The 25,294-nt window shown below is 28.7% G+C and overlaps 1 protein-coding gene and 1 long non-coding RNA gene across 3 annotated transcripts; one reads left to right on the top strand and one right to left on the bottom strand.

Annotated features, from left to right (window-relative positions):
- Nucleotides 1-233: 233 nt before the first annotated feature.
- LOC116765793 (uncharacterized) lies at nucleotides 234-877 on the top strand. The gene is made up of 2 exons (XR_004353186.2): nucleotides 234-616; nucleotides 777-877. It is a non-coding gene; the product is annotated as an uncharacterized LOC116765793 (long non-coding RNA).
- A 1,304-nt stretch (nucleotides 878-2,181) lies between these two features.
- Nucleotides 2,182-21,690, bottom strand: LOC116765614 (elongation of very long chain fatty acids protein AAEL008004-like). Of its 2 annotated transcripts, XM_032655154.2 has the most exons (9): nucleotides 21,348-21,690; nucleotides 19,199-19,252; nucleotides 13,901-13,982; nucleotides 10,071-10,261; nucleotides 8,876-8,956; nucleotides 7,809-7,971; nucleotides 6,407-6,543; nucleotides 4,856-5,041; nucleotides 2,182-3,728 (listed from the first exon to the last, which is right to left on the bottom strand). In XM_032655154.2, exons 3-9 carry the CDS (start codon nucleotides 13,947-13,949, stop codon nucleotides 3,609-3,611), a joined length of 927 nt encoding a protein of 308 aa, XP_032511045.1. In that variant the 5' UTR covers nucleotides 13,950-13,982; nucleotides 19,199-19,252; nucleotides 21,348-21,690; the 3' UTR covers nucleotides 2,182-3,608. The 2 variants fall into 2 exon arrangements, with proteins under 2 accessions (XP_032511045.1, XP_032511046.1); XM_032655155.2 differs by lacking the exons at nucleotides 19,199-19,252; nucleotides 21,348-21,690 and adding an exon at nucleotides 18,568-18,739.
- Nucleotides 21,691-25,294: the final 3,604 nt, after the last annotated feature.

The following is a 25,294-nucleotide window of genomic DNA, read 5'->3' as shown; positions in this document are numbered from 1 at the left end:
TAAAGAATTATAGTTAACTATAAAGAGAATCCGATGTTTTACTTGTTAGTTACTAACTATTATTAAATGTTTTTACAATAGCATATATTATTTTATAAATACATTTTCCGCATAACGCTCATATGAAGTACTTTTTTATTCTATGGCTTCATTAACATTGACATGAAGTACTAATGATTGACAGGCGAATAACTTTTTTTTGACGTTTATAATATCAGTTTACTTAGATATAATTTAACTAATATTTCAATTTAAAAATTCTACATAAAAATGTCTGTTTATAAATATTCTTATCTCCGAGTTCTATGACATGGATAAGTTTAAGCCACGTATTAAGTCAGTACAAATATAGGTTAGGTATAGATATAAAATATTGAGACGTAACTCGGTTTGATAGCTATTGTCTATTGAGTATCGAACTAGATTTCTTCTTTAGAAAGCATTTTGGAAAGAAACCAATGCAATACCTTGACAAGTTAGGTGTTTGTATCGAGTAGTTTAAGTATATTATAAGCAGGTATTATGATACCACGGATGAACGTAATGTGAGATGATAAAAACACCTTTTTGCAACAAAATCCTATGTGAACAAGTTTAGCAAATATACTTTATTAATGTAAATACAGTGTTAATATATTTATATATCATGCTTTACAAATATATGTAGTTATTATTGTAGATACTTACAAACTAGATTTTAAAAAGAAAATACTAGCTTAGACCATCAAATTTAGATATTTCTGACAACTATTAATGAAAATATATTGCTATTCCAGATATTAAATACAAGTAACAAACACTTTTAGTTAATGAAATATGAGAATTCGGATTTTACAGTGAGGAAAGTTAGTGTATTGAATAAAAATGTTCACACGTCGCATGTGTTATTATTTGATGTAATCCATTTTACCTATGTATAGTATGAGTTTATAAAAATATGTACGTTTGTGGAATAATACTACATATATATAATGAAACGAACAGGATGCGGGCCACTATTTTGCATGAGCACACAACATACGAAACGTAATTCATTTCTCATACATTAATCTACGTTACTGCTGTAATCTTTAAGATTTATAAATTTAAACTTGCAAACGCTCCGTATGTAGTGTGGACGCAAACTTGTGATTATTCGGGATTCGAAACTGCGACTTCGGGCTATCGAGTATATTTTGTCCATGCAAAAAAATAATAACAATATAAATAGATTTAAGAACTATTTTTTTTAAAGAATTAAGCGTATATCTTTAATAAAAGCACCCTTACTTGTTTCAATAACTAAGGATGGTGTTATTTGAGACAGTGGTTTAAAATTTTATAACTTTTCACAAAACTGAGCCAGTACTGAAAAGCCAGTTTGAAGTCACAGGTTTAAGTGGTGTTCATGTTGATAATCATTTCTATAGGTTTATAGATATTAGATATGGATTCTTTTTTCATCTCGATAACTATCTTAACATTACTTACCCAAACCGCTGATATGATAAGAATCTTTACAAACCGGCTCACAATATTCGATGACTCAACGTGAAGGAGTTTCTAGTGAAACCATTTTTACTAGAAAATATATCTTGTTAGATTACAAAGTATATTTGAATATTCAAAGTCCTTGGCCTTAGAGAATTTCTCTTAGAATATTCACACAGTAAGGCCTCATTTTTAAGGTTGGGTGCCTTAATGACGACGTTTAAAGGATTTCGTTGTACGCACGAGGTTGTATGACACAACTAACAGCGTTCATCTCAAGGACCGGCTGGGAGTGTTGCTTAATACAAGAACGATTTGCAATAAGTATTACGGGTGACTTGTTTAACGTTGTGTCACACCGATACAGCGGTAGTATTAACGGACATGTTTTGAGTATTCTTTATGTGGCGTACTGTATAAATTCAACATAAAAAATCTTGAATATAGTTTAACAAGTAATTGTCGCTATTTAATATTCTAATGTTAAAAATTAGACTCAGACATGTCTATAAAACCTTTTTTTAAATAAATGCGTGCAAGTGCAAAAAAACGTGATTCCGTATTTTTTGGTTAACATAACTCATGGAACATTATTATGCGTACTTTAAACTGTGAACATGACAACAAACGTTAATTGCGGAAGAAGTTTGACGGTCAAATGTTATCACAACACAGCAGCACTGACCGAGGTATGAATAATTTAAACAAACACTCTGTAAAATACTTTATTAAAATAATAAATAATGGTTGCAAAATAGGGAACTCGCAGCTAATATTTGAGCAAGTGAAGACTGTCCTTCAGCCCATAGCGACCGCGGATTTAAAGCACAACAGAACCTGACAAATAAAGACACGGCAATGCTTATCTTACCCTTGATGCCGTTAAGAGTGCATCCCCAAATGACATTTGCAATTTATTCAATATGAACGTTAATATATCCACCAATAGGAGATGGATATACGTGCAGCGAAACTCGAGTAAATAAAATCAACCAATAGGATTATTCCATTTTTAAAATCTTCATAACGATTTTCAAAACGGAGCCATCCCATTGGTTTATATATTTCCATGCAACACGTCATTGGTGGAAATGCACAGCAACGAGTCGAGCCGACGTTGTGCAAAACGGATTGTTATAATAAAAACTTTTACAACATCTAAACATCTATTATCCCTTTTATCTACATATTATTCGTCCCTAATAAGCCGCTGTCAACTCAACCCGTTCTATCGCACGATTAAAACGCGTGCTAAACTTACAAATACATCTCATTAATATAAATATGTTAGTGATCCATTTCACGTGTGAAGTATAATTAAAAAGCGTTAATATTTATAGAAAAATTACAGGGTTCCATACAAACGTGTGATACAATAAATGCTCTAAAATATAAATAATATGTTCGCATACTATAAATGACACTGGTTCTGTAATGGTAACATTGAGAGATTAAATAATAATAAAAAAATATTTACATTACAATAAAGTAGAAGAAAAAAACCCATCGAATTTCTGTACATAAAAGGCGATTAATATTAAAAAAAAAACACAATTCAATCATCTTATTTACACAAAGCCCCGCCACAGCGAAGCGAACGAAACTCACCGATGACATTGCCATCACTGAAATAATACACAAACAGAAGTAACATAGAGGAGAAGAAAAACTAAGAATACTTATATCCGAAACCGATTAATAAATTTACAAGATCATTAATTATTATATTAATTCAATAGCTCTAGTAAATAGGTTTTTGTACTTAAAATAATTTAAGGCATTCGATGTTACAGTTCTCAGTGTCTTGACGGACGCCGTGCGCTGTGGGTATACAAGAAAATAACTGAACTGCTAACATTTACGCATAAAAACTAGAGGATACTGGAAGCGCGGCGCCGGAGAGTCGGATCGGTGACGTCATCTATGACGTCAGTTTCGAGCAGCCTGATGACGTCGGATATGTTTTTGAGTGTTCGGAATGAGAAACAGAAATGTAACAAGTACGAGTTGCTCCGTCAACCTTAACACCGACCGTGTGATGGTTTAGCGCGTCACCCTTCAATACGAGTGAAATAAAAATAAGATGAACGGTATTCAGGTCAAAGGTACGGATTCTCAACGGGCGTACTATACGCCTTCTATGAGACTGGTCTTCGTCTTACGAAGGCGTCTGCTGCTGATGAAGCGTAGGAATTAGGTACGGAACCCTCCTCGTGTTTGTAACCGTTCTTGCTTATACAACTGTCCTCCATAACCGTCTGGAATAAAAAAAATATTTATATTAATATATACCTACAAGAGATGTTCACAGTTGAACTCTTGTAAAAAAGTAATAAAAATTAGTTATTAATAAAAATATATCATTAATTTCCGTTATATTAGATATAACTAGTTTAATCCTTCATACAACTATGTCTTATAATTATAAAGTTTAAATTTTCATACACAGGGTGTTACGATAGCGTCTCATTGCATAAGACGTTATATTATTGTCTTTACATAATTAGTGTTGCAAAACAAAAAAGAAAATCTATTCATTTTGTTAATTGTCGATAACGAATATTAAAAGGAGAAACAAAGGCCGAGCCTGTTTTATTTTTAAATTATGTTATAAAAATTAATGGGTGTCCCTCAAGGTTTGTCATTGGAGGCTCTACATTAAAGGATATATTTGTTTGTTCCGGGTCATTCTGATAAAATATATACGTTCACGTTCACGTTGCGTTTATAAAAATATTTAAGTACTGTTTATGTTTTATAACCAACTAATACGAATGAAATTCGTTTTCGGAGATGAAAAAAAAAAAAAAAACATTATACATGTAAATAAAAAAAAACGAAACCAAATACAATATAATTAAGATATCAACAAAGTCCATTCAGCACGATCCGTATACAAATAACATCGTATATTATAATGAATAAGAGAACGACCTCCGCATATCATCACAATATATGAGGGTTTTTTATTTGATTATTTTTTTTAATAATTTTATTGTATCTCTGTTTATTTATTTAAATAATACGCACTTGGCCTTTGATTCGCTAATATCTACAAGGTTGGATGATTTTTCAAATTAATTTGTTTCAAACATATTTCCTATTTATTAGATTAAATAAACAGAATATTTTGTAAAGCGAAACAAAAATTCTCTTTTTTATAAAAATAAATAAATAAAGATAACTGTAAAGGCAAGGTTAATATAATTGTAAGATAAATAAAAAAATACATTTGTAAAAAAATCTATCTCGATGTTTTTTACAAGCCATACAAAGATATAGAATCAAATATTAAAATAATTATATGGTCGATTAATGAAAAACTTTGAAACGGGATTTTTTTCGAGAATATTATAAGTCATTAATATATCATGTTATAACTCACCATACAGAGACCGTTGGTGGTCTTTTTCTTTCCGCTCCTGTTGTACCTCGCCTTGTAGAAGTCGCTGAAGAGGAACAGGAACAGGAAGCCGTGCATCGCTATCCAGTAGACGAAGACGCGCGGGTACTGACACGACGGACGGAACAACACCTGCAGCTGGTGACTGAAGATCAGCACGAACTGCACCTGCGGGGGGAAACACGAGAATATATATATATTCTTAATTTGAATTGGGAATCCAGCCCTTTCATTATTTTTTTTATATGATTTTTATTTGGTTTTATTTCGTACACATATATACGGCCATAAACTTTTTATTGATGCAACAATTTATTTTGTGATTTAATTTAAATATTTTGTATACAGCCGGTTCTTCCTATGAATGACGCCTCTTCTTTTTTGTGATTTAGTTCAAAGTTTTATACACAGCCCTTTATTTTTTTAATCACGGAACTCTTGTTCTTTTTGATTATAACATTTTGTATACAACCGGTTCTTGTTTTGATTTACGCATCTATTTATTTTAAACTTAACTTTTATTATATGCAGCCAGTTTCTTTTGTAATGACCCATTTTATTTTTTCTATTATTTTATGTAGACTTTTATATAGCTTTTTTTTTTTAAATTTCGAATTTTAGTTTTTTTTTTAAATATATATTCAGACATTTTTAATGATATTTTTATAAAAGGTTTTACTATGTGATAAAGTATCGAAATATTGTCAGCGACCAATATAACATATTTTGTTTAATAAATTGCAACTGTCAATCTTTATGACTAATAAACGTCCGATATAAAACTACTCTCATGTCACTATCAGTATATTATACTAAAAAATAAAAAGTACCATCTGCAAATGATGTATAATTATAGATTTTTACTAACATGTTTTTCCTATAAGTTGCATGACTTCATCCGATACAATTGTTATTGAAACTCAATGGCTGCTCTGTATATTTTTTCTCGAGTCCTTAATTACATATAAGACTGTTAAAAAAATAAACCAGAATAAATTAATCCGGTTTTATTAATTCATTCTGGTGTAGAAAAAAAAAACTATCATAAAGCTTTTGCAACGGCACGAAACTGAAATTTTACTGGCCATTGTTTACGAAACTCACACTTCAGATCACAATGTAAAGAATTATGCTAGCGAGGAACAAAAAACCATTGGGATATGAAAATAACAAATGAGAACGTATTGTGACGGCGCTGAAAGAATTTTTTTTTTTAGGTCGGGCTTGAATTATACTGTTGGCGGTGAAATTAACGTCTGTGGTTCACGTTGGAACTGTATAGGGGATTCCCGGTATTTTTTTTTTATTTGCACGCGTTTCCTACTCAATCATGCAAAATGGTGACTTGAACTATATCAGTGGCTATTTATTAACATTTGAAAAAATATGATCTTATTTTATCTCACATTTCTTACAAAAATAAACTTAATAGTATATTGCAAACGTGTAAAGTTACAGGATGCGACATTTATTATTTCTGAGCAAAATAATCGTTATTTATTATATATTTAAGGCTCATTTTTAATGTCATACCATTTGGAAGGCGGTGAGGTACTTCTTCCACCATATGTACTTCTGATACTTAGGTCCCATAGCTGACACCATGTAGTAGAAGTACATGACGATATGTACAAAAGTGTTCAGCAGAGCGAAGAAAGTACTGTGACCACCTGTGCAAACAAAAAAAAAACAATTTATATACAAACTCATTTTATATATAAACAGAGGTTATCAGGCAGAGAGATGAATAATGAAGGCTTAATTTAAAAAAAGAACATTCGAATTTTTCAAAACGGCTTTTGGTATAATGCTGTCATTAGTATTTAGTAAAATACATTTGTTTAGTAAATAGTTCCTGATACGTTTGCGATTACTCTGTGTTGATATTAAAAGAACATTCTAGACTCATAAAACAATTTTTAATATTATACATGTCGGCTTAAATAGCAGTAAATATGTTTTATAACGAGATATTATAGGTTAATTTAAAATGCAGAGTAAACAAGTTAGAAGGGGTTCAGACGAGGACCTAACCTGTTCTAACACACGTCAATTATACGCTTATTATGTATAAGTGTCTGTGTTAGAAGTTATCTATGTATTTTTCTAAGCATAAAAATAATTTTTAGTTGATTTTTCGTATTATGTTTTATAATAGACTATATATATATATATTATCTTATTTAGTTTGAATTATGCTGTGGTGTAATTTTTTTTTGGCATTTTTTTCTCATATGTTAATGAAACTAGTCCTTAAAAAAAAATACAAAATTAAATATCCACAAGACCGGTATCACGTTAAAGTTAATTATAATGTTAATAAAGTTATTTATTAATTCATTCAAGATTAGAGGTTAAGCGAACATTCTTATAATACATTACCTTCAGACCTTGTTTACAAACCTACAAACTCTTTATTATATATAAACAAATTTTGTTATAATCTGTGGTTATACATTCTTTTTGCTCCTTAATTATCTTTGAAATGTCGGATACTTTGTAACACGTCAAAGCAAATTACGAAAAATTAATAAAAAATCACATCGGAATATTGAATAACAAAAAAACTATGAAAACATCCTCCATTATGTACACAAATGTTATTCTTCTCAAGACGGCTTCAAATAAGTCTTCAGAAAAATTAAAACTTTTTGCTTCAAAGTAATGCTAACATGACTTGTCGATAGAATAACGTGTGCTAAGATATACATTTTTTTCTCAAAAGGATTTTAATATGCAAACTCTTTGACATAAAGTTATGTCAATATGACTGGCTGATAAATAACATATGTACAAAAGATATATATTCAGTTCAAAAAAATTTTGAATAGAACTCGAGAATGAACATAAAATTCAAACTTTTTGCAGCTACAGTGGTTTAAATACGACTGGCTGATGGACAAATAAAAAATCAGATATAAGTCTCGGGACGCACCTGGAGCGAACTTAAGCCCGAACCACACGGACATCGGCATGATGCCGTGGTGGATGACGTGAAGCGTCGACACGTGCTCGTTCTTCTTCCTTAAAACAAAGAACAGCGTGTCGAAGAACTCCGTGAACTTGCTGAAGTAGTACCACCAGCATGTGTTCGCCATCTGTTAAAGCATTGATAATGCGTTTAGAACATCCTGTGTATCAAAAAATAATAATATATATATATATACTTATATTATATTGACGTCGAATTAATTAAATCCATATAAATATATTAATGAACATGTAACAAAGTCAGTCCCTATATAATACTAAACATTTCTCGGTAGTTACATAAACTATGGGAATAAATCAAAATTAACATAACAATAAATTCTCAATTTTAACCTGTATATTACGTTGTTAAATTTCGATTCTAACCGGAGAACGGTTTAAGCAATTCATCCAAATTGGTACATCGTTTGAGACGTGGCGCTTATGCCACTTACTACAATAAAAAAATTTAATGTCGCTTGTTGGTAGTATTTGGAAATATATTTCTCATTCAAACTAACCATTTAAGACTGGCATAAAAATATATAAAGCTGACTTAAAATTAAAAAAAAAAATTAAAACCATTTAATAGAAAGTCCTTTAAAGCGTATTTAAAAAGGCTTGTTATAAAAAATATCCCAAGTATTAATATATGTGTCCTATTTGATATTCAAACAGAATTTACGTCATAAGATCTATGTAAATATTCTTGGGTAATCAATTGACGAATTTTATTAATTATATAATATCCGGTTCCAGTATGTAAACGATGGTTTTGGAGACCTCGACCGATGACGATAATATTAAACGAGAAATTAATTCTATTCTGGTTACTGTTTAATTATTATAAAATATTTATTTTTAAACTAATAATATTCGTTATCTTTTTTTAATTTTATACGATACTTTAAACTTATTTAGCTGCTGTACTATATATTTTAAGTGCTTTAAAATAACAGGGCTTATAATAAAAATAAAAAAAAATAATTAATTATTATTAATTCATACAAGTTGAGTTTCGTTCACACTCACCCTCATAGCCTTAGGGCTCCTTGAATAGTCGACCAGCTGACATCTAAAATCGTAATGGCCCCACCATCCGCTCGCTAAGTACTGCACACATAACATATATTATAAAGCTGGTGATACACATGCATGCATTAATTACGGAGCGTGTACATCAGACTCATTTTGTGCATACAAACGTAGTTCCATATGTAATAAAAAAAATCGCACCTCCATTATAAGAACAAATACATTATAAGCACACTTCAATTGACAATTACATAATTAATTCTAAACAAATATAAATGACGTAAATGCCTCTTCATTAACACATATTTAATTTTCTTAAATTATTTACGGGTCATTTTCTTGTCATTCGTGACTATTATTACTTATTTCGCAGTATTGTTATTATAAAAACATAATAAATTTATTCGTTGATACAATATGTATGGAAATTTATTTGTACGTAACTTTTGCTAGATGGATGTGAAATAATTGTGTTAAAATTTTTTTCAGTATCTTTACCATGAGTAGACTATACTAGAAACGGAAAGTATTTAGTATATCATTTGTAAATCTTAACATAATATTAAGAATATCAAAGTAATCGTCAATATTAAATTTGACGAAACTCGTGATAGTAATACAGTTAGTTATGTTTCGTTGATTTCTAAGAGAATATTATCTTTATAATTAATCATATAAAATTTTCAATGACAATTAATATGCATTTCACATATACATAAAAATAATAAACAAGGTGACATATCAAATGATAATTATCATTAAAAACAGGAACTGTATAGTTTAACATAAAGCAGTTGGTTTTTGTCTAATTGCCGCGTTGTAGATATGTCCTCGTGACATAATATATATATTTAAATACTTTATTGATTGTATAATGAGGCTGTTGAAATACATATTTGTTACGTACGAGTCCAAGGTAACCCCGAGACGAAGATATGGTCAGAACATTTGAACACTTTGAAGTTTAAAGGTAGAGTATAATCAATTTAATGGCGAATGGATTCTTAATATGGTAAAAACTAATAAAATTCATATAGAAGCAAAACATTTACGGAAACATTTTAATTAATATGCAAAACTTTTTTATCTTTTTTAGAGTTATATACAAAACTTCACCTTGATTTGTTATACATGTTAACAAGTTAAAATGTTCCGAAGATAGATCTTATGATAGCGTTGGAATAATACATACCTCATAGAATATCCAGGCACTGAATATCGTCTGCGCCAGGTTGTAAACCACGAGAACATTCCTCAGCTCGAAGGGTTTCCTGTTGGCCATGAAACTGGGGCCAATCTTTTTAGCGCAGATCGCGTAGCACAAGCATGCGGCCAGCGTCGGCCACGGGGATGACATCATGGGCCAATCTTTAACGCGAGGATCTGGGAATAATGCGTAAGTTATTTAACTGATGTTGCAAGAAGTTAAAAAGAATCAAAGTACAAATTAATCTTCGTGTGCACCAATAGTGGTCTATTTTAGAGTCATTAACTAGCTTAGCGTATAATTTCGCTATTAGAGTCTAGTTTCTTGCTATTTCTGAGAAGAATCAACATTCCGATGTATAGAGCTGTTCCTGTTATCTTGCAAGCTATATATATTTTTTATTATACTTAATGGACCTGGGTGTATATATGTGGCATATACAACTATTTATATAGTAAAACTCGTGTATATTACGTTTTATGTACACATGTAATCTCTATAACATAATATGTTATCTTTATCTAAACAAACTCATAGAAGAGCTATGTTCTTGTTAGATGAACAAAGAGTTTTTCACCTACTAGTGATCGTCCAACTCAAAACCTACAGTTTAATCGTTAATGAAAAACCAAACAACTCTCTGTATGAAACTAAAGTTTTTCTGTTGGAATAAGACGAATAATATGACAAATCATATTTAATTAAAAGTAATGAAACTAGGCCTTTTTTTTGATATATCGCTAGTAAATCCGAATTAATTTCAACTTATATGTAACATAAAAATCATAAATGTATAAAAACACATGAAAAATATAACAAATTTAAAGAGGAAAATTATGTTTAATATTTCTTCGTAGTATATTAGTGAGTGCAGATTAAGTTTGGACTCTAAATGTTGTATAATTATGAAAACTATCAAGAACTTATATTATAATGATAGAGGTCGTGATAGATTTGTGTCCAAGGTGACCTTCTGTCGGTACTCTTGAGCACCTTGGCTCCATTCAGTTCTATATACTTGAGTGTCAGATGCTGTTATATGACCGCAGCACCGTCTGAGAGGATTTATATAATAAAAAAAAAAAATTTAGTCTCTCAAGTAACTGACGAATGAAGGCTTAACAAATAGTCCCTACACATATTATGGGGAATAAAAAAAAGTAATCGTTGACTTTAGAAAATGCGAACCAGACTGCATAGTTTGAATGATAGTACATTTTTAATATGTGGATTAAAAATAGGTATTTAATAATAAAAAAGGTAAATAATATTATCAATTACACTTTCGTGAGGAGTTCTATATAATCCAAGTATACAGGTAAAAACTCCGTTCTAACATCCTTAAGGTATAAACGTATTATGTGTTCAATTGAAAATTAGAAAATATAAAAATAATATTACAAATGAGAGAATTTATAAGGTACGGATGTAGGAATTTTTTGTTAATCTTCACGCTGAAACCACTTCACGGATTCAGCTTAGGCATCAAAGTAAGAATTTTTTTTTTGTTTCTTTCTTTTACAAGAGACTATTGTCTCATGGCACGTTTAATACTTGTTCTTCCTATCAATCTTAATCTCTTTGTTGTTTATATTTTGTCTTAATATAATTTTGACACACACTCCATGCTAAATATAATAGCGGTAAGTGATTTGTCAAATTGTTAAAATCTTATGAGACCACACATTGTGATATAAAAAATGATAAAATATAGAGTTAAGTTTAACCCGGAATTCCGTGCGGGATCGCGGTAAAGCTTTTGTATTTAGCATGAAGTCACGTGACTATAGATGTCGCTGCCGAAAAGTTATGATATATATTGCCTTAATATAATTTATACATTTCTCTTTGAACACAATACTCAAGTATGTACAAGCGGCCGAAGTCGCGAGCTGAGACTAGTGAATTTATTAAATATAAGATATTATCTGAATTAAGAGGACATTAAATATAATATTGATAGGTCAAAACATGAAGGCTAGATGTACGAGGTCGACAACAGAGGTGACACATTATTTTCGGGTTTACTATAATTTGCGAACATTAAAACCATAAGCGGTTCAATGTCAGTTTGTTCGACAGTCTTGAATCTATATGATACGTAGCATTAAACACTTACAAAGAAATCTAGTTCTATTGAAATGTTACATATATATATATATATATTTAAAACATTTTGAAACGGCGAGATAGTTGTATGTTGAGCACAATTGAGCGGAACAAGGGTATGCTATAATTATAAAATAATATTTGGTAAATAGTTTTAACTTCAGTGTTGAAAGCACTTTAGTCAATTCAAACAACCACTTTATTTACAGCATCCGTAAAGAATCTGAAGTATCTAAATGCGTCATAATACATGTTTATTTACTACATAGACATATATCGAGGATGTCATCACGATGCCAGTCGGTCCCTCGTATATATAAACTTCATGTAAAAACGCCTATATTTTTTACAAAATATACATAAACTAACGTGAAAGGCGGAGAAAAGCTAATATTTAGTATATATTATAATACATTGAGAATGACATAAAAGATATATATAAAAAGTCAATTCCTGTACCTATTTCTGTGACAGACACGTATCAACATGTCAATATGAAATTTTTTACAAGTCTAGAGCCTTATTTAAAGTCAAACATAATTATAATACATTTTTATCGTTTGTTGATTTGTTATATAGCCTTGATTTACCATATGAGGTAATAAAAAATATCAAAAAGATTTAGTAAAGTCAATTGAAAAGTTAATAATACGAGTACATCTATTGTTATTTCTATTTGCTTTCAAAATTAAAAATGCTGAATGGTGTATTATAAAATCTCGACCGTCTCGCGATCGCATACAATAGTAATGAGATATCGATCTAACCGTAACAGCGCAGGTACATATTCTCAAAGCGTTCGACAACAATAACGCGAGCTGAAATCAGGTGGCTATAATAACAATAGAGAAAGTATTTAAAAAAAAAACGTTTTCAGGGCCAAGGTGAAAATTTACGAAGGCTATCAAGTGATGACATAATAGACGACTGTTGCGGCAGCGACGCTCCAGTAGATCACTCTGTAATACTTTACGTAACACAGCCGAGTTGAGCAAATCTCTAATGGGGACTGTACTACCGATAGTTTCAAGTTCCAACCACTTCTAACATTTAACAGCTATACAATTTTTTTTAATACAGTTAAAAAAAATCAGTACAAAGCATAATTTACATTTGATAACAATGTTCATATAAAAAATATGTAGGTTGGGTTCAAAGACCCATTAACTGATTCGCGTTTTAATGATTGGGGGTGAATGCTTAGTTTTTCTTTATGCTACTAAAATAACACCCTACAAACACAATCTATGGGGGTCATCGCCCGTTGGTTTGACGTGAAATCGGTTTAAATCACGGAAAGATGAAAAATCTACAGGTTTGCAGTATAAAATAAATATGATAATTTTTTTGTTATTAAATACATAATAGATTCCTTAAAAAAATACATTCGATGGAAATATTGCGGTGTCCGAATATTATACATGTGTTTTTTATAAATTATGTATTTTTAATAAAAAGTTAAAATAAAATATAAATATAGCGTTAAAACGGAAAATATCTTAATAAAAAAATTACTTATTTTTATTACAATATTTTCCTTAAGTTTCAACAAATTCAAACAAGATACGTAATAATTTTGTTTGTATCGGAGTAAAAAGGGATGCATTTAGTGTCCAGGGTATTTTAGGTTCGATTCTAGCTCATACCAATGTTGTAAATATTAACCTTAACTTCTATGTTGGATAATTTTATATGTAATTACTCACCGGCCCTGTTGTCCAACAGGTCTCTGTACCAAGAGTTAATGCTCTCCATCTTTGGATTGATTTTCCCTTACGACTAATGTATCTGAAAAAGTAAAACCTTATTAAATACAAGTTATAAAGTAAATGTTACATTTTATTTATATATTTCTCTATTTATTAGATCACACATAGGTGTGGTCGTTCGTGACATAAAAGTTTCTGCTGTTGGCATGTTTGATATGTATTATTATATTATATATTAAAATTATCATAGCGTGTTTCAATAACATTCTGTTTGTAAAATGTCCCAATGAAGTATCGCTAATTAGAAATATCACGTCATAATGAGATCGTTCAAAAATATATAGGGAGACTTATATGTGTACGTAAAGAGCTGTTTTATTACCAAATTCATTACATTACGTATGGCCTTGTTCAAATTTTTATTATTTTTGTCTTATAAAAAAAATTATGAACAACATAATCATGTTAATTGTTAAATTAATTAACTTTTTGTTGTATTTCTTTTGTCCATATCTTTAGTTGTATGCGTATATTTAAATGAAACTAGTATTTTTGGGTTAAAGTACTAACTCGTAGTTTATCCGAAAATGAATGAAACTCGTGGAAATGTTAGATCTCATTATACGCGTATATTCTTATGTGATATTGTGATATAAAAAAGCAGACAATTGTGCTTTTCTGTTTGTTATTTAAGTATGAGATAAACAGGAATAATGTATCGTTACGATTACATTTAAAAAATCTTATTCCATAGTCACTTATTAAGTAATTATAACCGATGCAATACTTATAAAATATTATTGCATTTAAACAAGGAATAGGACAGAACTTACAATCGAAAATAAAGAAAAAAATGTTTTAAATAGATATAATATATTAGTTTCTGCCTGCGATTTCGTCCGCTTGCGTTTAGGAATTAGGCATAGAGTGAAATTTATCAAGTCTGTGTCATCTATACGTGTATGTGGTTTGTGTTACGTGACTTTACACATAATGTAACCATTAAGCCGTAATCCTGCGGTAATTGTACGGAATTTCGGGATTAATTATAGCCCATGTCTCACTCTGTTATCAAAACTACATATTTGCAAAAGTTACATCAAAATTCATTTAGTAGTTTTACCGTTAAAGTGCAACAAACATCCTCACAAACTTTACCATTTATAATACTTGGTTTCAGTGCATTCTTAGGAGACGTACGTATGTTATGTCATTAATATATTATAATAAAAAATGGTATCAACCCACTTTCTGCGACTTGTACATTCTCACGCAAGATATGTCACAACAGAAACACACCAAGTTATCATACGAACGAGAGACGTATGTATGTAGTCTGTACATAATAAATACAGTATTTAATCCCATATATATATATATAATTCGTGAACTTACGTCAGACAATAATAAATATTATTAAATAAGTAACGTCAGCATCACAATATTACAATCAAGTCGAAGCTAATGCGATGTCTTTAAGCACGTCCACTGAATAATGCTTGTTTGTTTGTTACAATATCACGTTCAGCGAAATACTATTATATTATCATACATGTATTAAATAATTAAATACATACAAATGAAATAAATACTTTTACTGATACATACAGAAGATGGATAACTCAAAGAATTGTTAAATTTGTCTTTCGTTCAATACCACTTGTATATCATAATTCAATTTACAAATACACATTACCCTCGTCTTTAAAAGTCGGTTGATGCGATTCTAATGTAGCTGTTAAATAATACATCCACTAGACAATAAACTTTTACAACGATATCGTCATGGAATTTACAAAATACGTCAACAGTTACGCCATTAAAAAAATGTAGGACTTATAAACTTTAAGAGAACATAAAAAAATATAAGAGATGTATGGAAACATATAAAACTTTCGGTAATGTTTCATTATTTAACGCTAATTGTTATCAAATATAACGCCTTCATTTGATTACGCAACGAGGTCAGCGGATAACGTCGTTTTGAGAATAAAAATTACCAAGTTAAAGAACAGGTGACAGTATTTTTTTAGTCGCGCCATTATCGCTGACAACTTTCACCTCTGGCGAGCGTGGTGCGCGGGCGCTGCTCTTTACGTAAGGACGTTGCAAAAGAGAATCACCCGCCCTGCGGAACCACTGACCTACTGGCACAGCCACCCCCCTACCACGCATCCCATAGAACGTTCTCAAACATTGCGTTACACACGTTACGTGCTCTATACCGATGTATATAATATATTCAAATATAATTTCACACGATCGCTGAAGGTGAATAACAACCAGGGCAGCACAATTAAAAAATTACAACAGCGAAAGCCTGAAAACTGTTTCATCGAAATAAAATTTTTCCAGAAGCGTGTATTAGAACGGTTGGGCAAAACTGTTAATGTTTCTCAAGACTTGTAGCTGCAATATCGGTATGTCGTAAAGGGAAAAAAAATATGCTTCAAACATAACTTAGTATTATTTTTTATAATACATACGTTATTTAATCTAACGATATAATGATTCAGAATAAATAATTATATGCAAACTAATAGTTTAAACAGGTTGAGCATAAAACATATATCCTTTAAGGTAACGAGAAAATATGTAAGAATAGTTGCTGGGAGTGATCTGAGATGAAGTAAATAGAAAAGATTTTATAATACTTCAATTACTAAATAAAATTTCCTACGTCTTTACATAACTGCTATAATATTTGGAGCGTATAAAATTTTAATAGATGTGGGTGAATTTTATTGACCTACTTTATATTTTCTATACTACTATCGCTTAGACTTTACAAAATGTATGTCAAATATTTGATGACTGGAATTTCTTAAGACGGGACGAGGTATACTAAAAGTTTGAACAGTTGATATACATTCGAAGAGATTGAATATAACATAAAAGTTGCTTTCAACGTGTTCTTGACAAATTCTCTCGTGAACAAAATGTACAATTAATCATATCTTTACTTCATATAATATACATAATAAAATAAATCGAATACACTATTGAATATTGTGTTAATGCTATGCGGAATGAGGAAAAAATATTTATATATCTTTAATGAATTATAACGAGAATTTGTATGGTTACATATATACACAAAGATCGTCTATGAGCGGTCTATCGTTATTGGATATCTCAGGGCTCATTGTGTTACATAACAGTGTTCTCGGAAGATGTATGTCAATCGCTTTCTTTACAAATTATCAGCAAAAATTAACAAGACTTACACTTGACGTATCCCATATAAAGCGTGTTCTTTTTTAGTCAATTTACATACAATTCTGAATACATTGTCTTATAAACCTCACAATTAATGTTAACATTATTTATATTAATTATTAATTGGAGCTTAATTATTCAACATTAACACTTAATAATGACCGCTGTTTGTTGGGTTCAATTAATATATTATAATGTTAGGTTAACATTTTCACTCTTGTATGTATGTATGTTGGTTTGTTTTTCCTTGAGACGCTTGAAGCTACACCTCTGTGTTGTTGTAAAACAGCAAACAGCGACAAAAGGTAACCTTCAATTCGTCTTAGAAAAACAATCATGGTTAAAATAAAAAAAAAGAAAACACTGTTAAAAATCTTAATGAATGAATAAGGTAAGGCATACAAAATCATGAAGATTTTATATTGATCCAAATAGCGGAGATTATTTTTATTAAAACAACGTATTGATTGAGCTGTGAAACCTGATTCGCGAATTATATATAAACGAAATACAACGTGATCTGTACACTATTTGTTCTTAAAGGTTTCCTCAATCCGATGGTATTGAGTCCCAAAATATTTTTATAAAAAAAAAAAAACAAAGAATACGCATGTACCAAACTTATTGTTGCTCTATTACTGTCTATTTGTTTACTTTGTGGTAAATTATACGATGTAATTAAATCGTCCGACAATAATAATATAAATGTCCGTGAATAAATTTAATAAAAGATTCAAAACCTAAATTTAATTATCACATTCTAATAAATTTTTAAATAGATTTTTTTGAACTGTGAAACATAAATACATACAAGCAAATCTAGAGGGAATAAATGAGGCCGTGTCTCAGTCATTACCTTATTATATTACAGAATTAAAATAATTATCTGACCTTACTAAATGCTGCAAGTCCATAGGGAGACAGGAAAAGTGTGCGAAATGTCACATACAATTTCATATTAATACTTGAAGCTATATGATAATAAGAAAAAATATATATATACGTACAACAAGATTAAAAAACCTGATAAATTAAAAATATATAATATTTAGAACGTATAAATAAAAAAATCTTTTTTATTACCTTCAAAACCTGTCTGTGCAGATATGTTGTTTATTTAATAGCATCCATATATATATATACATATGTGTACATAATAAAGGCATACATTTCAATATAGAATAAATGTATCCATTTGCTACATTATATAAAGTTATCCTTATATTAAAATTAATCCAGTCTTAAAATTGCCGTAATTACTAATATTGTGCGTATAAATAATAAAAAAAATACGAACATATAATTAATACCACATTTTCGCAAGAAAAAACCGATGATAAACTAAAATTGTTTAACTAAAATACAAAAAATATAATTCATCAAAAAATAAATAATTAAATTTAAAAAAGATATCCTCGTTATGATATAAACTTCATAATACTTACATGTAAAGAGGTTATCCGAAACAGGTGCTAAAGGATATGGGCTGTCCTTTCTAAAACCTACGCGTGATACACGGAATACGAATTATAAAAAAAAAAGTATAATACGCGTCTCGACTTTCGCGCGCCGTTTCAACGCATACCACAGTCGGCGGTTAACCGGCGGGGACTGAACGTCGAGCGCGAGCGCCGAGTTTCGTTTAGCGACTCCGATGGCGTCTTGCGTCATTGATACGTCACGGATGCAATACTATCAAAACGGAAATATCAAATGGTGTATCGACCCGCGTCCTTACCAGCTACCCGAATAAGGAAAAAATAACAATGGAGATTTCAAACCGATATGAATAATGTCAAAGCTCTTTATGAACCGTGAAAAATGTATTTATATCACTTTCATAGCCTTTTCGTGACGACATTACACCGTTAGTTTTCCTCCAAGGGATATTATGGCTAAATATTTCTACATTCCATTTTAAGTGCTGGTTAGTGGCTGTATTTTATTAATAACATTCACGGATACTTTTATCATGAATATAATTGCCATAGCATATAAAAAAAAATGTAATTGACAGTTGTTTTATATAATACCGAAAAGTTAGCAATATTCATAAACAATTGTTATAACACTTACCAAGTGATTTGGTATCACAGAAGCAACTTGTTAACTTAAAACAATCTTGAGTATCTGTAAAGAAAAATAATGATTACAATACTTATGTGATTTTTATGTATAATAATTAAGAGTGTCATATTAAATATAAAATAAAATATTAGAATATGATACAGTTCTATAAAAATATGGCTTATATGATGTAATACAAGAATGTGTCTCAAACTGCCTTGTAATGATTGCTTTCATGATAGCTATCATAACTAAATGCAAACAGTAAAGAAATAAATACATAAATAAATATAAATATATATATACATATATATCTCAACATGTGAACAATGAGGGTCTTTGACCATTTGTAATGTAGGAACCGTGAGAAAAGGATCTGATTAAAATAAGTGACAACAGTAACTAAACATTCCTTTGATCCTGATTACAACTTCATGTTTTGCACGCAAATAACTTTAAAACAAAATAAATAAAATATCTTTTTTTTATAATATATTATTTAGTTGATATGATAGTTACATTTATTAGTAATTATGAATAGTCATTTAAAGTTTTATACATAAAAATTTTATGATACCATAGACTAAAAAAAATACTCATGAACTATTAAATTATGTACCTACACGAAAAAATAATGGAAATATAAAATCAAGCGTGTACAAAGTTCCAATACAATGCATTGAATTTGAATTGAGTGAATTTGAATGCTATCTGAGCAAATATATTTGCTAACAATGATGGATGATCCTTTTTTAAATCATTACAACCTTTTTTGTACAGAAAAATATTCAAAAAAGATGTATGAGTAAAATCCATATAATTTAGATATCATAGTAATAAGTAAAATGACTAATTTGGTGAGCGATCATGAAGCTGTGTAAGGTCACCATATACTTGACAACTATTATTGAATTATTAATTAATAATCATTGATTATTGAATATTAAATCAGTTTATTTTTTTTTTATCACACATTTAATATTCTAATCACAATTTGAGTAAGGTTTGCCATATTGTAGTAAAAATATTATTTACAATATAAATACATAAAAAAAATTGTTCCAACACAAAAGTTTGTAAATATATTAAAGGTTATTATGTGCATTTACATTACATTTACACACACATAATATATGACATAATATTAGTAATTTGTAAGTATTTTATTTATAACATTTATTTAATTGATTTGAAGAAAATGTATGAACATTTTATTGCTATTTATAAACATTAGTTTGTTAAAGCTATTTATGGTAATTTAAGGCGGACTGCATTTGTTGTCTAAAAGACCATTTTACTAGGAAAAGTTATGTAAACGATGCAATTGGGGCCTACAGGAATTGTTGTCGAGTAAGAATTTGCTAGAATTTCATACAATAGGCGCATATTACTTTGTTGATATCTAAACATACATGTATTTTATATATATATATAAAAAAAAAGAAACTATTCATGATATGTTGGTTAGAAAATTTAACAAAATAAGAAGTTATGGAAAGGTTTTATACTTTAAAATAAAGAGTATTTAAGAATTGTGTTCAAAACCTAAATAAAGCAATATTGATTATATGAATAATGGAACTTTCATGTAATATTAGAAAACATTTTATTACTATTCACACAATAGGTAGTAAAGAAATCTTGGTCTTAAATATAAATTAGCAATGAATTGTAATTCACAGGTACAAGATAACATTCATAAAAATAATAACATGACAAAACTGCACTAAAGGAAATGTTATAACAAAAATAATATTCTCTTAAAGCAATTCAGATATATACTATGTATTTATGAAAAGGTTGGTAACTTGACCTAATAATTTAAATTTACAAATAAAATAATATAAATAAATAGTTAAAAATTATTAACTTATAATTAAATCGAAAAGTATATATGTAGTAATTTCTTAATAATATAAATATTTTTTTTTAACACCAAATTACTTGATTTACATAATAGTGAAAGTAGGTGCTGCAATTTATTTTATATGTATAAAATCACTTATATTCTATTATTAATTAAATAAATAATTATTTATTATATTATTATTTGTACGTCACAATTTTGAAATAGAAAAAAATATTAGTTTTGTGGGCGTGTACAAATTCCTCAAATAAAAATCTTTAGCGCAACCAGAATTATATTGATTTCACTTACCAAAGAAACGCTGATATAACCACCACGGTTCATCACAGTTTTAATATTAAGGTACTCAATAGTAGCATTATATTAAATTTACACTAAAACAACTTCAGGCGTTTGTCACCTCTTCATTTAACTAACTGGATGACTAATTTAGGTTATAAAAATAGCTGTCAACGATTCATTACTCATAAAATATAGGTTACTATTATATAGGTCATGAATAACATTATTATATACAACAATTCATTTCTAACGAAATGTTTTTAAGAGATTAATTATATTTTAGAATATTTAGCATTTCTCAACACCACTCACTACCGCTTCCACTCCCACTCAGTGTTACCCGTAGACAGTGTTTTCATCGGAAGTACAGATATTCAGATGGTTCGTGACATAATCTTGATATCAGAATTCTTAAACATTGTTATCGCAAGAACATTATTTAGTTACAATTTGATTTATTTGTGTTAAAATATTTTAAATTCAATCTGTTAATCATGATTCGTTTTAATTAGAAATAATTACTTTTATACTAAATATAGTTTTCATTTCCTATTTATCTTATTTTCATAGCTCTCACTTTATAATAACAAAAAAATACTTTTTATATAATTTAATTTCTTATAAAAGAGATTTTAACGTGTTTTATTAAAATATATTTCAGAAATTTATTTATTATCGCATGTGATGCACTATGTTAATGGATATGTTATTTTAGTTTTATTGAAATATTATAAAAGGAAAACAATTTGTTATAAAATCGATCAATGTACATATATTAAGTTTCCAAAGATATTGAAAATCACGTGAGGTAGCTTTAACACGTCGTTACGATGAATTTATTGTAATATAATTTAAAGATGTTGCTTATATTTAAAAATAAATATTCTTCAGAAAGGCGCTAAAACTTTATTTATAAATTATTTCAAGGAATTTTAAATTATTTCGCGAAAATATTAAAAGCTACATTATTTTTATTACGACGATTATGGTATTGCCATCACTAATGTGACTCGTTGATAAGGGTAGTAAATAAAATAATGGAAAAGTATTATTTTATACTTATCTTATTAATTAAAAGGAAATAAACTGAATGATTTTAAATCAGTCTCATTATGCAATGTAGAGTTTTTTTGCAATTTTATAAACTGGACAAGAAAACTATAATCAAAGATTGGATTAAAAGGATATTAATGATATACAAAATGAAAATGTAACAAATTTTCATGTAATTACTTATTGTTTACATATATATATATAAAAATATGTCATAAGTTTTTTTTAAAATTGAATATTCTGTATGATATCTATTGACAAAAGTGACATCTATTGACAAATTTGAAAATAACTTGGTCAGCGTACCTTAAGAATTAAAATGTCAAATCATTGCTTGTGCGCTCTTTTTATTAAAAAATCAGTCTCAAGCGACAGCTTATACTGTATAGTTTTAATATTGCTATTGCCTGATAGAGGTCAGAAATGTAAATATAAAATTATGTTTTTTGCAATTAAATATAATTTTTACAGTTTCAAAATGGCTAACAATTATGAACATTTTTGTAAGTAAAATTTGTAGCTTAAGCGAAAGTAACATTTTATTGAGAAATGGAAATTTAGAACTATGTTCCGGTTACAGATGTTACAAAGCTCAACGTCTGGTCTAATAAAATATTTTCTTTTCTTTTACATATGACATTTTCATAGACAAATATATATATTTTTATTTCAACTATCACAAAATAGAGATTTTTTAAACTTGTATAATTTATGAACACAACAACATTGTATTTTCTGACCTCATATGTCCTCTGTGCTGTTATATCTTACCAGCACTTATTTCTTATCAAAGAATAACTTACATTCTAATATTTGTATTATGAAATTTAATCTAAATTCGTTAAGCCTTCAATTATTTTAGATCTTGATCTCCTTAAATTTTGACAACAGATTAAATCTGTACGGACTCATTAAATTAAAGAACTCTACTTTGTGTATATAAAAAAATTACAAAAATTTAAAGGAAGATCGATTTTTATAATTATAACATAAGAAAATATAACAATAAAATCGATTATACTGTGACAAACTTAGGAATAAAACCAATTCTACATAGCTTCAATAGTTATAGCAGATCGTCAAATAATCCATCTATCTCCATAGTTTATCACTATCACTTTGTCAGCAACCTGTAAACCTTTTTACTTTGAGAGATATCAGATCGAAGGTGAAAAATTCTAAAAAGAAATACCTGAGCTTGATCCCGAGAAACAAAGATTCAGTACGAAATTAAATGATCTTTTTTAGTCCAAAAAATCTAAGGGTACAGTTTACGGTGTAAAGTTAAAAGGATTTGAATTGAAATAAATTAAATGCAAAAATGACGTCGGTTGGTACCGGTTCGATGCTTCGTGCGTCCATAAAACGAAAAAAAAATATACTTAGAGATTTTTGTAAACAAATTTTTTAAGAAAAAGCATGTTATTTGCAGTTGAGAATCTGGTTTTTAACATCGTAATTATTGTTGGCTTATATTTATACTCAGAGACATCAGTTTAACACAAAATTTATAACCAATTTAACAAAGTAGTAATCTCAATTATAGTGACAGTTACTCTAACATATTATTTAATAAGATCGAGATATTTTTCAGATAAAGTGTTCATCTGTCTGAATAGCAATAACATTATATATTAATAAATAATTATCGTATTTTTTATTTTTCTCATTAGATAAAATTTTTATCGTAGCTAATAATTAATTATTCAAAAGTCATTCCAATACTGGTAACATTATCAATTAGTTTGATATGTTTAGAAGCATTCGAATTTTTTTTTATTGGTTTTAATTTCCAACTTTTTTTAAAGTTAATTATATTTGTTATTAATTATGTTGAACACACACTGACTATAATGAAATGATTCTAAGAAAGACTTAGAATCTAATAGGTTATGATTTAAAATATTTTTTTCAAATACCGAGAAAATTTCTTATATACATTATATGAATTAGTATATAATATCAACTTTTCGACTGTTAATTATTTTTTTCTATGTAACTATTATTTCTTTGTTTATTACCTATCTATCAATCTTGTTTACTTTTCAAATGTATATTTTTGTATTTAATTTTGTTTTTTAATGAGTATCAATAAATGAAGAAAGAACAAATTCTTATTAAAAAGAAAATTTTCGTTCTTTGGTGTTTATTAAAATTAAAAATATAAAAAAATTTACAAGGATTATTAGAAAGAAGACATACGTTCATAGTTCTTATATTAGAAGTTCTTAAATATTTAATTGTTTTGGACTTAAAATATGATGTGACGTCAAAAAAAAAAAAAACATAAAAAAAGGTTTTATATTTAATCAATGACTGATGATTGATATCTCTAACTGATAAGGCACGTAAAAATTAACGCGAAACGAAGGTTTCAATTGTGTCAACGTTATCTCCACGTTTCGATCTTCGATATATGTAAATGTGATAGTATATGATGTTAATTATAACAGTAAATTAGTCCACATCCCAGACTCGGTTCATGTCTTCATTCTATATCACCGGTTTTCTGTGGACTTTGTTTACTCTTAATGGATTCCTGATCATTTTTTTTTTCGGTAGCGTAATCGTTTTATAGCCAGTTAATGTCAACAGGCATGCTAATATAAGCATTTCAAAGTTCAAATTTATTTTTTATTATCAGGATATGAAAATAATTCACTGAATCATATTATTATAAGTATATATAATATCTGAGGTAAGTTGTAAAATCACCAAAGCATTGTCTTTTTTTAGGCTGGACCTTAAATTATAATTTATCTTTTAAATGTCCCAGTTAAATGACCTTACAAACATTAGGTATGTATTAAAAATCAAAAGTGATATATCAAAAGAAAAAAATCAAAGACGTGTTGAATTCGATAAAATAAATTATAATAATACAAATATACATATTTATATAT

The sequence above is a fragment of the Danaus plexippus genome, chromosome 11 (assembly GCF_018135715.1).
Source record: "Danaus plexippus chromosome 11, MEX_DaPlex, whole genome shotgun sequence".
Taxonomy (NCBI): domain Eukaryota; kingdom Metazoa; phylum Arthropoda; class Insecta; order Lepidoptera; family Nymphalidae; genus Danaus; species Danaus plexippus.
This window is presented reverse-complemented; position numbering and strand designations above follow the sequence as displayed.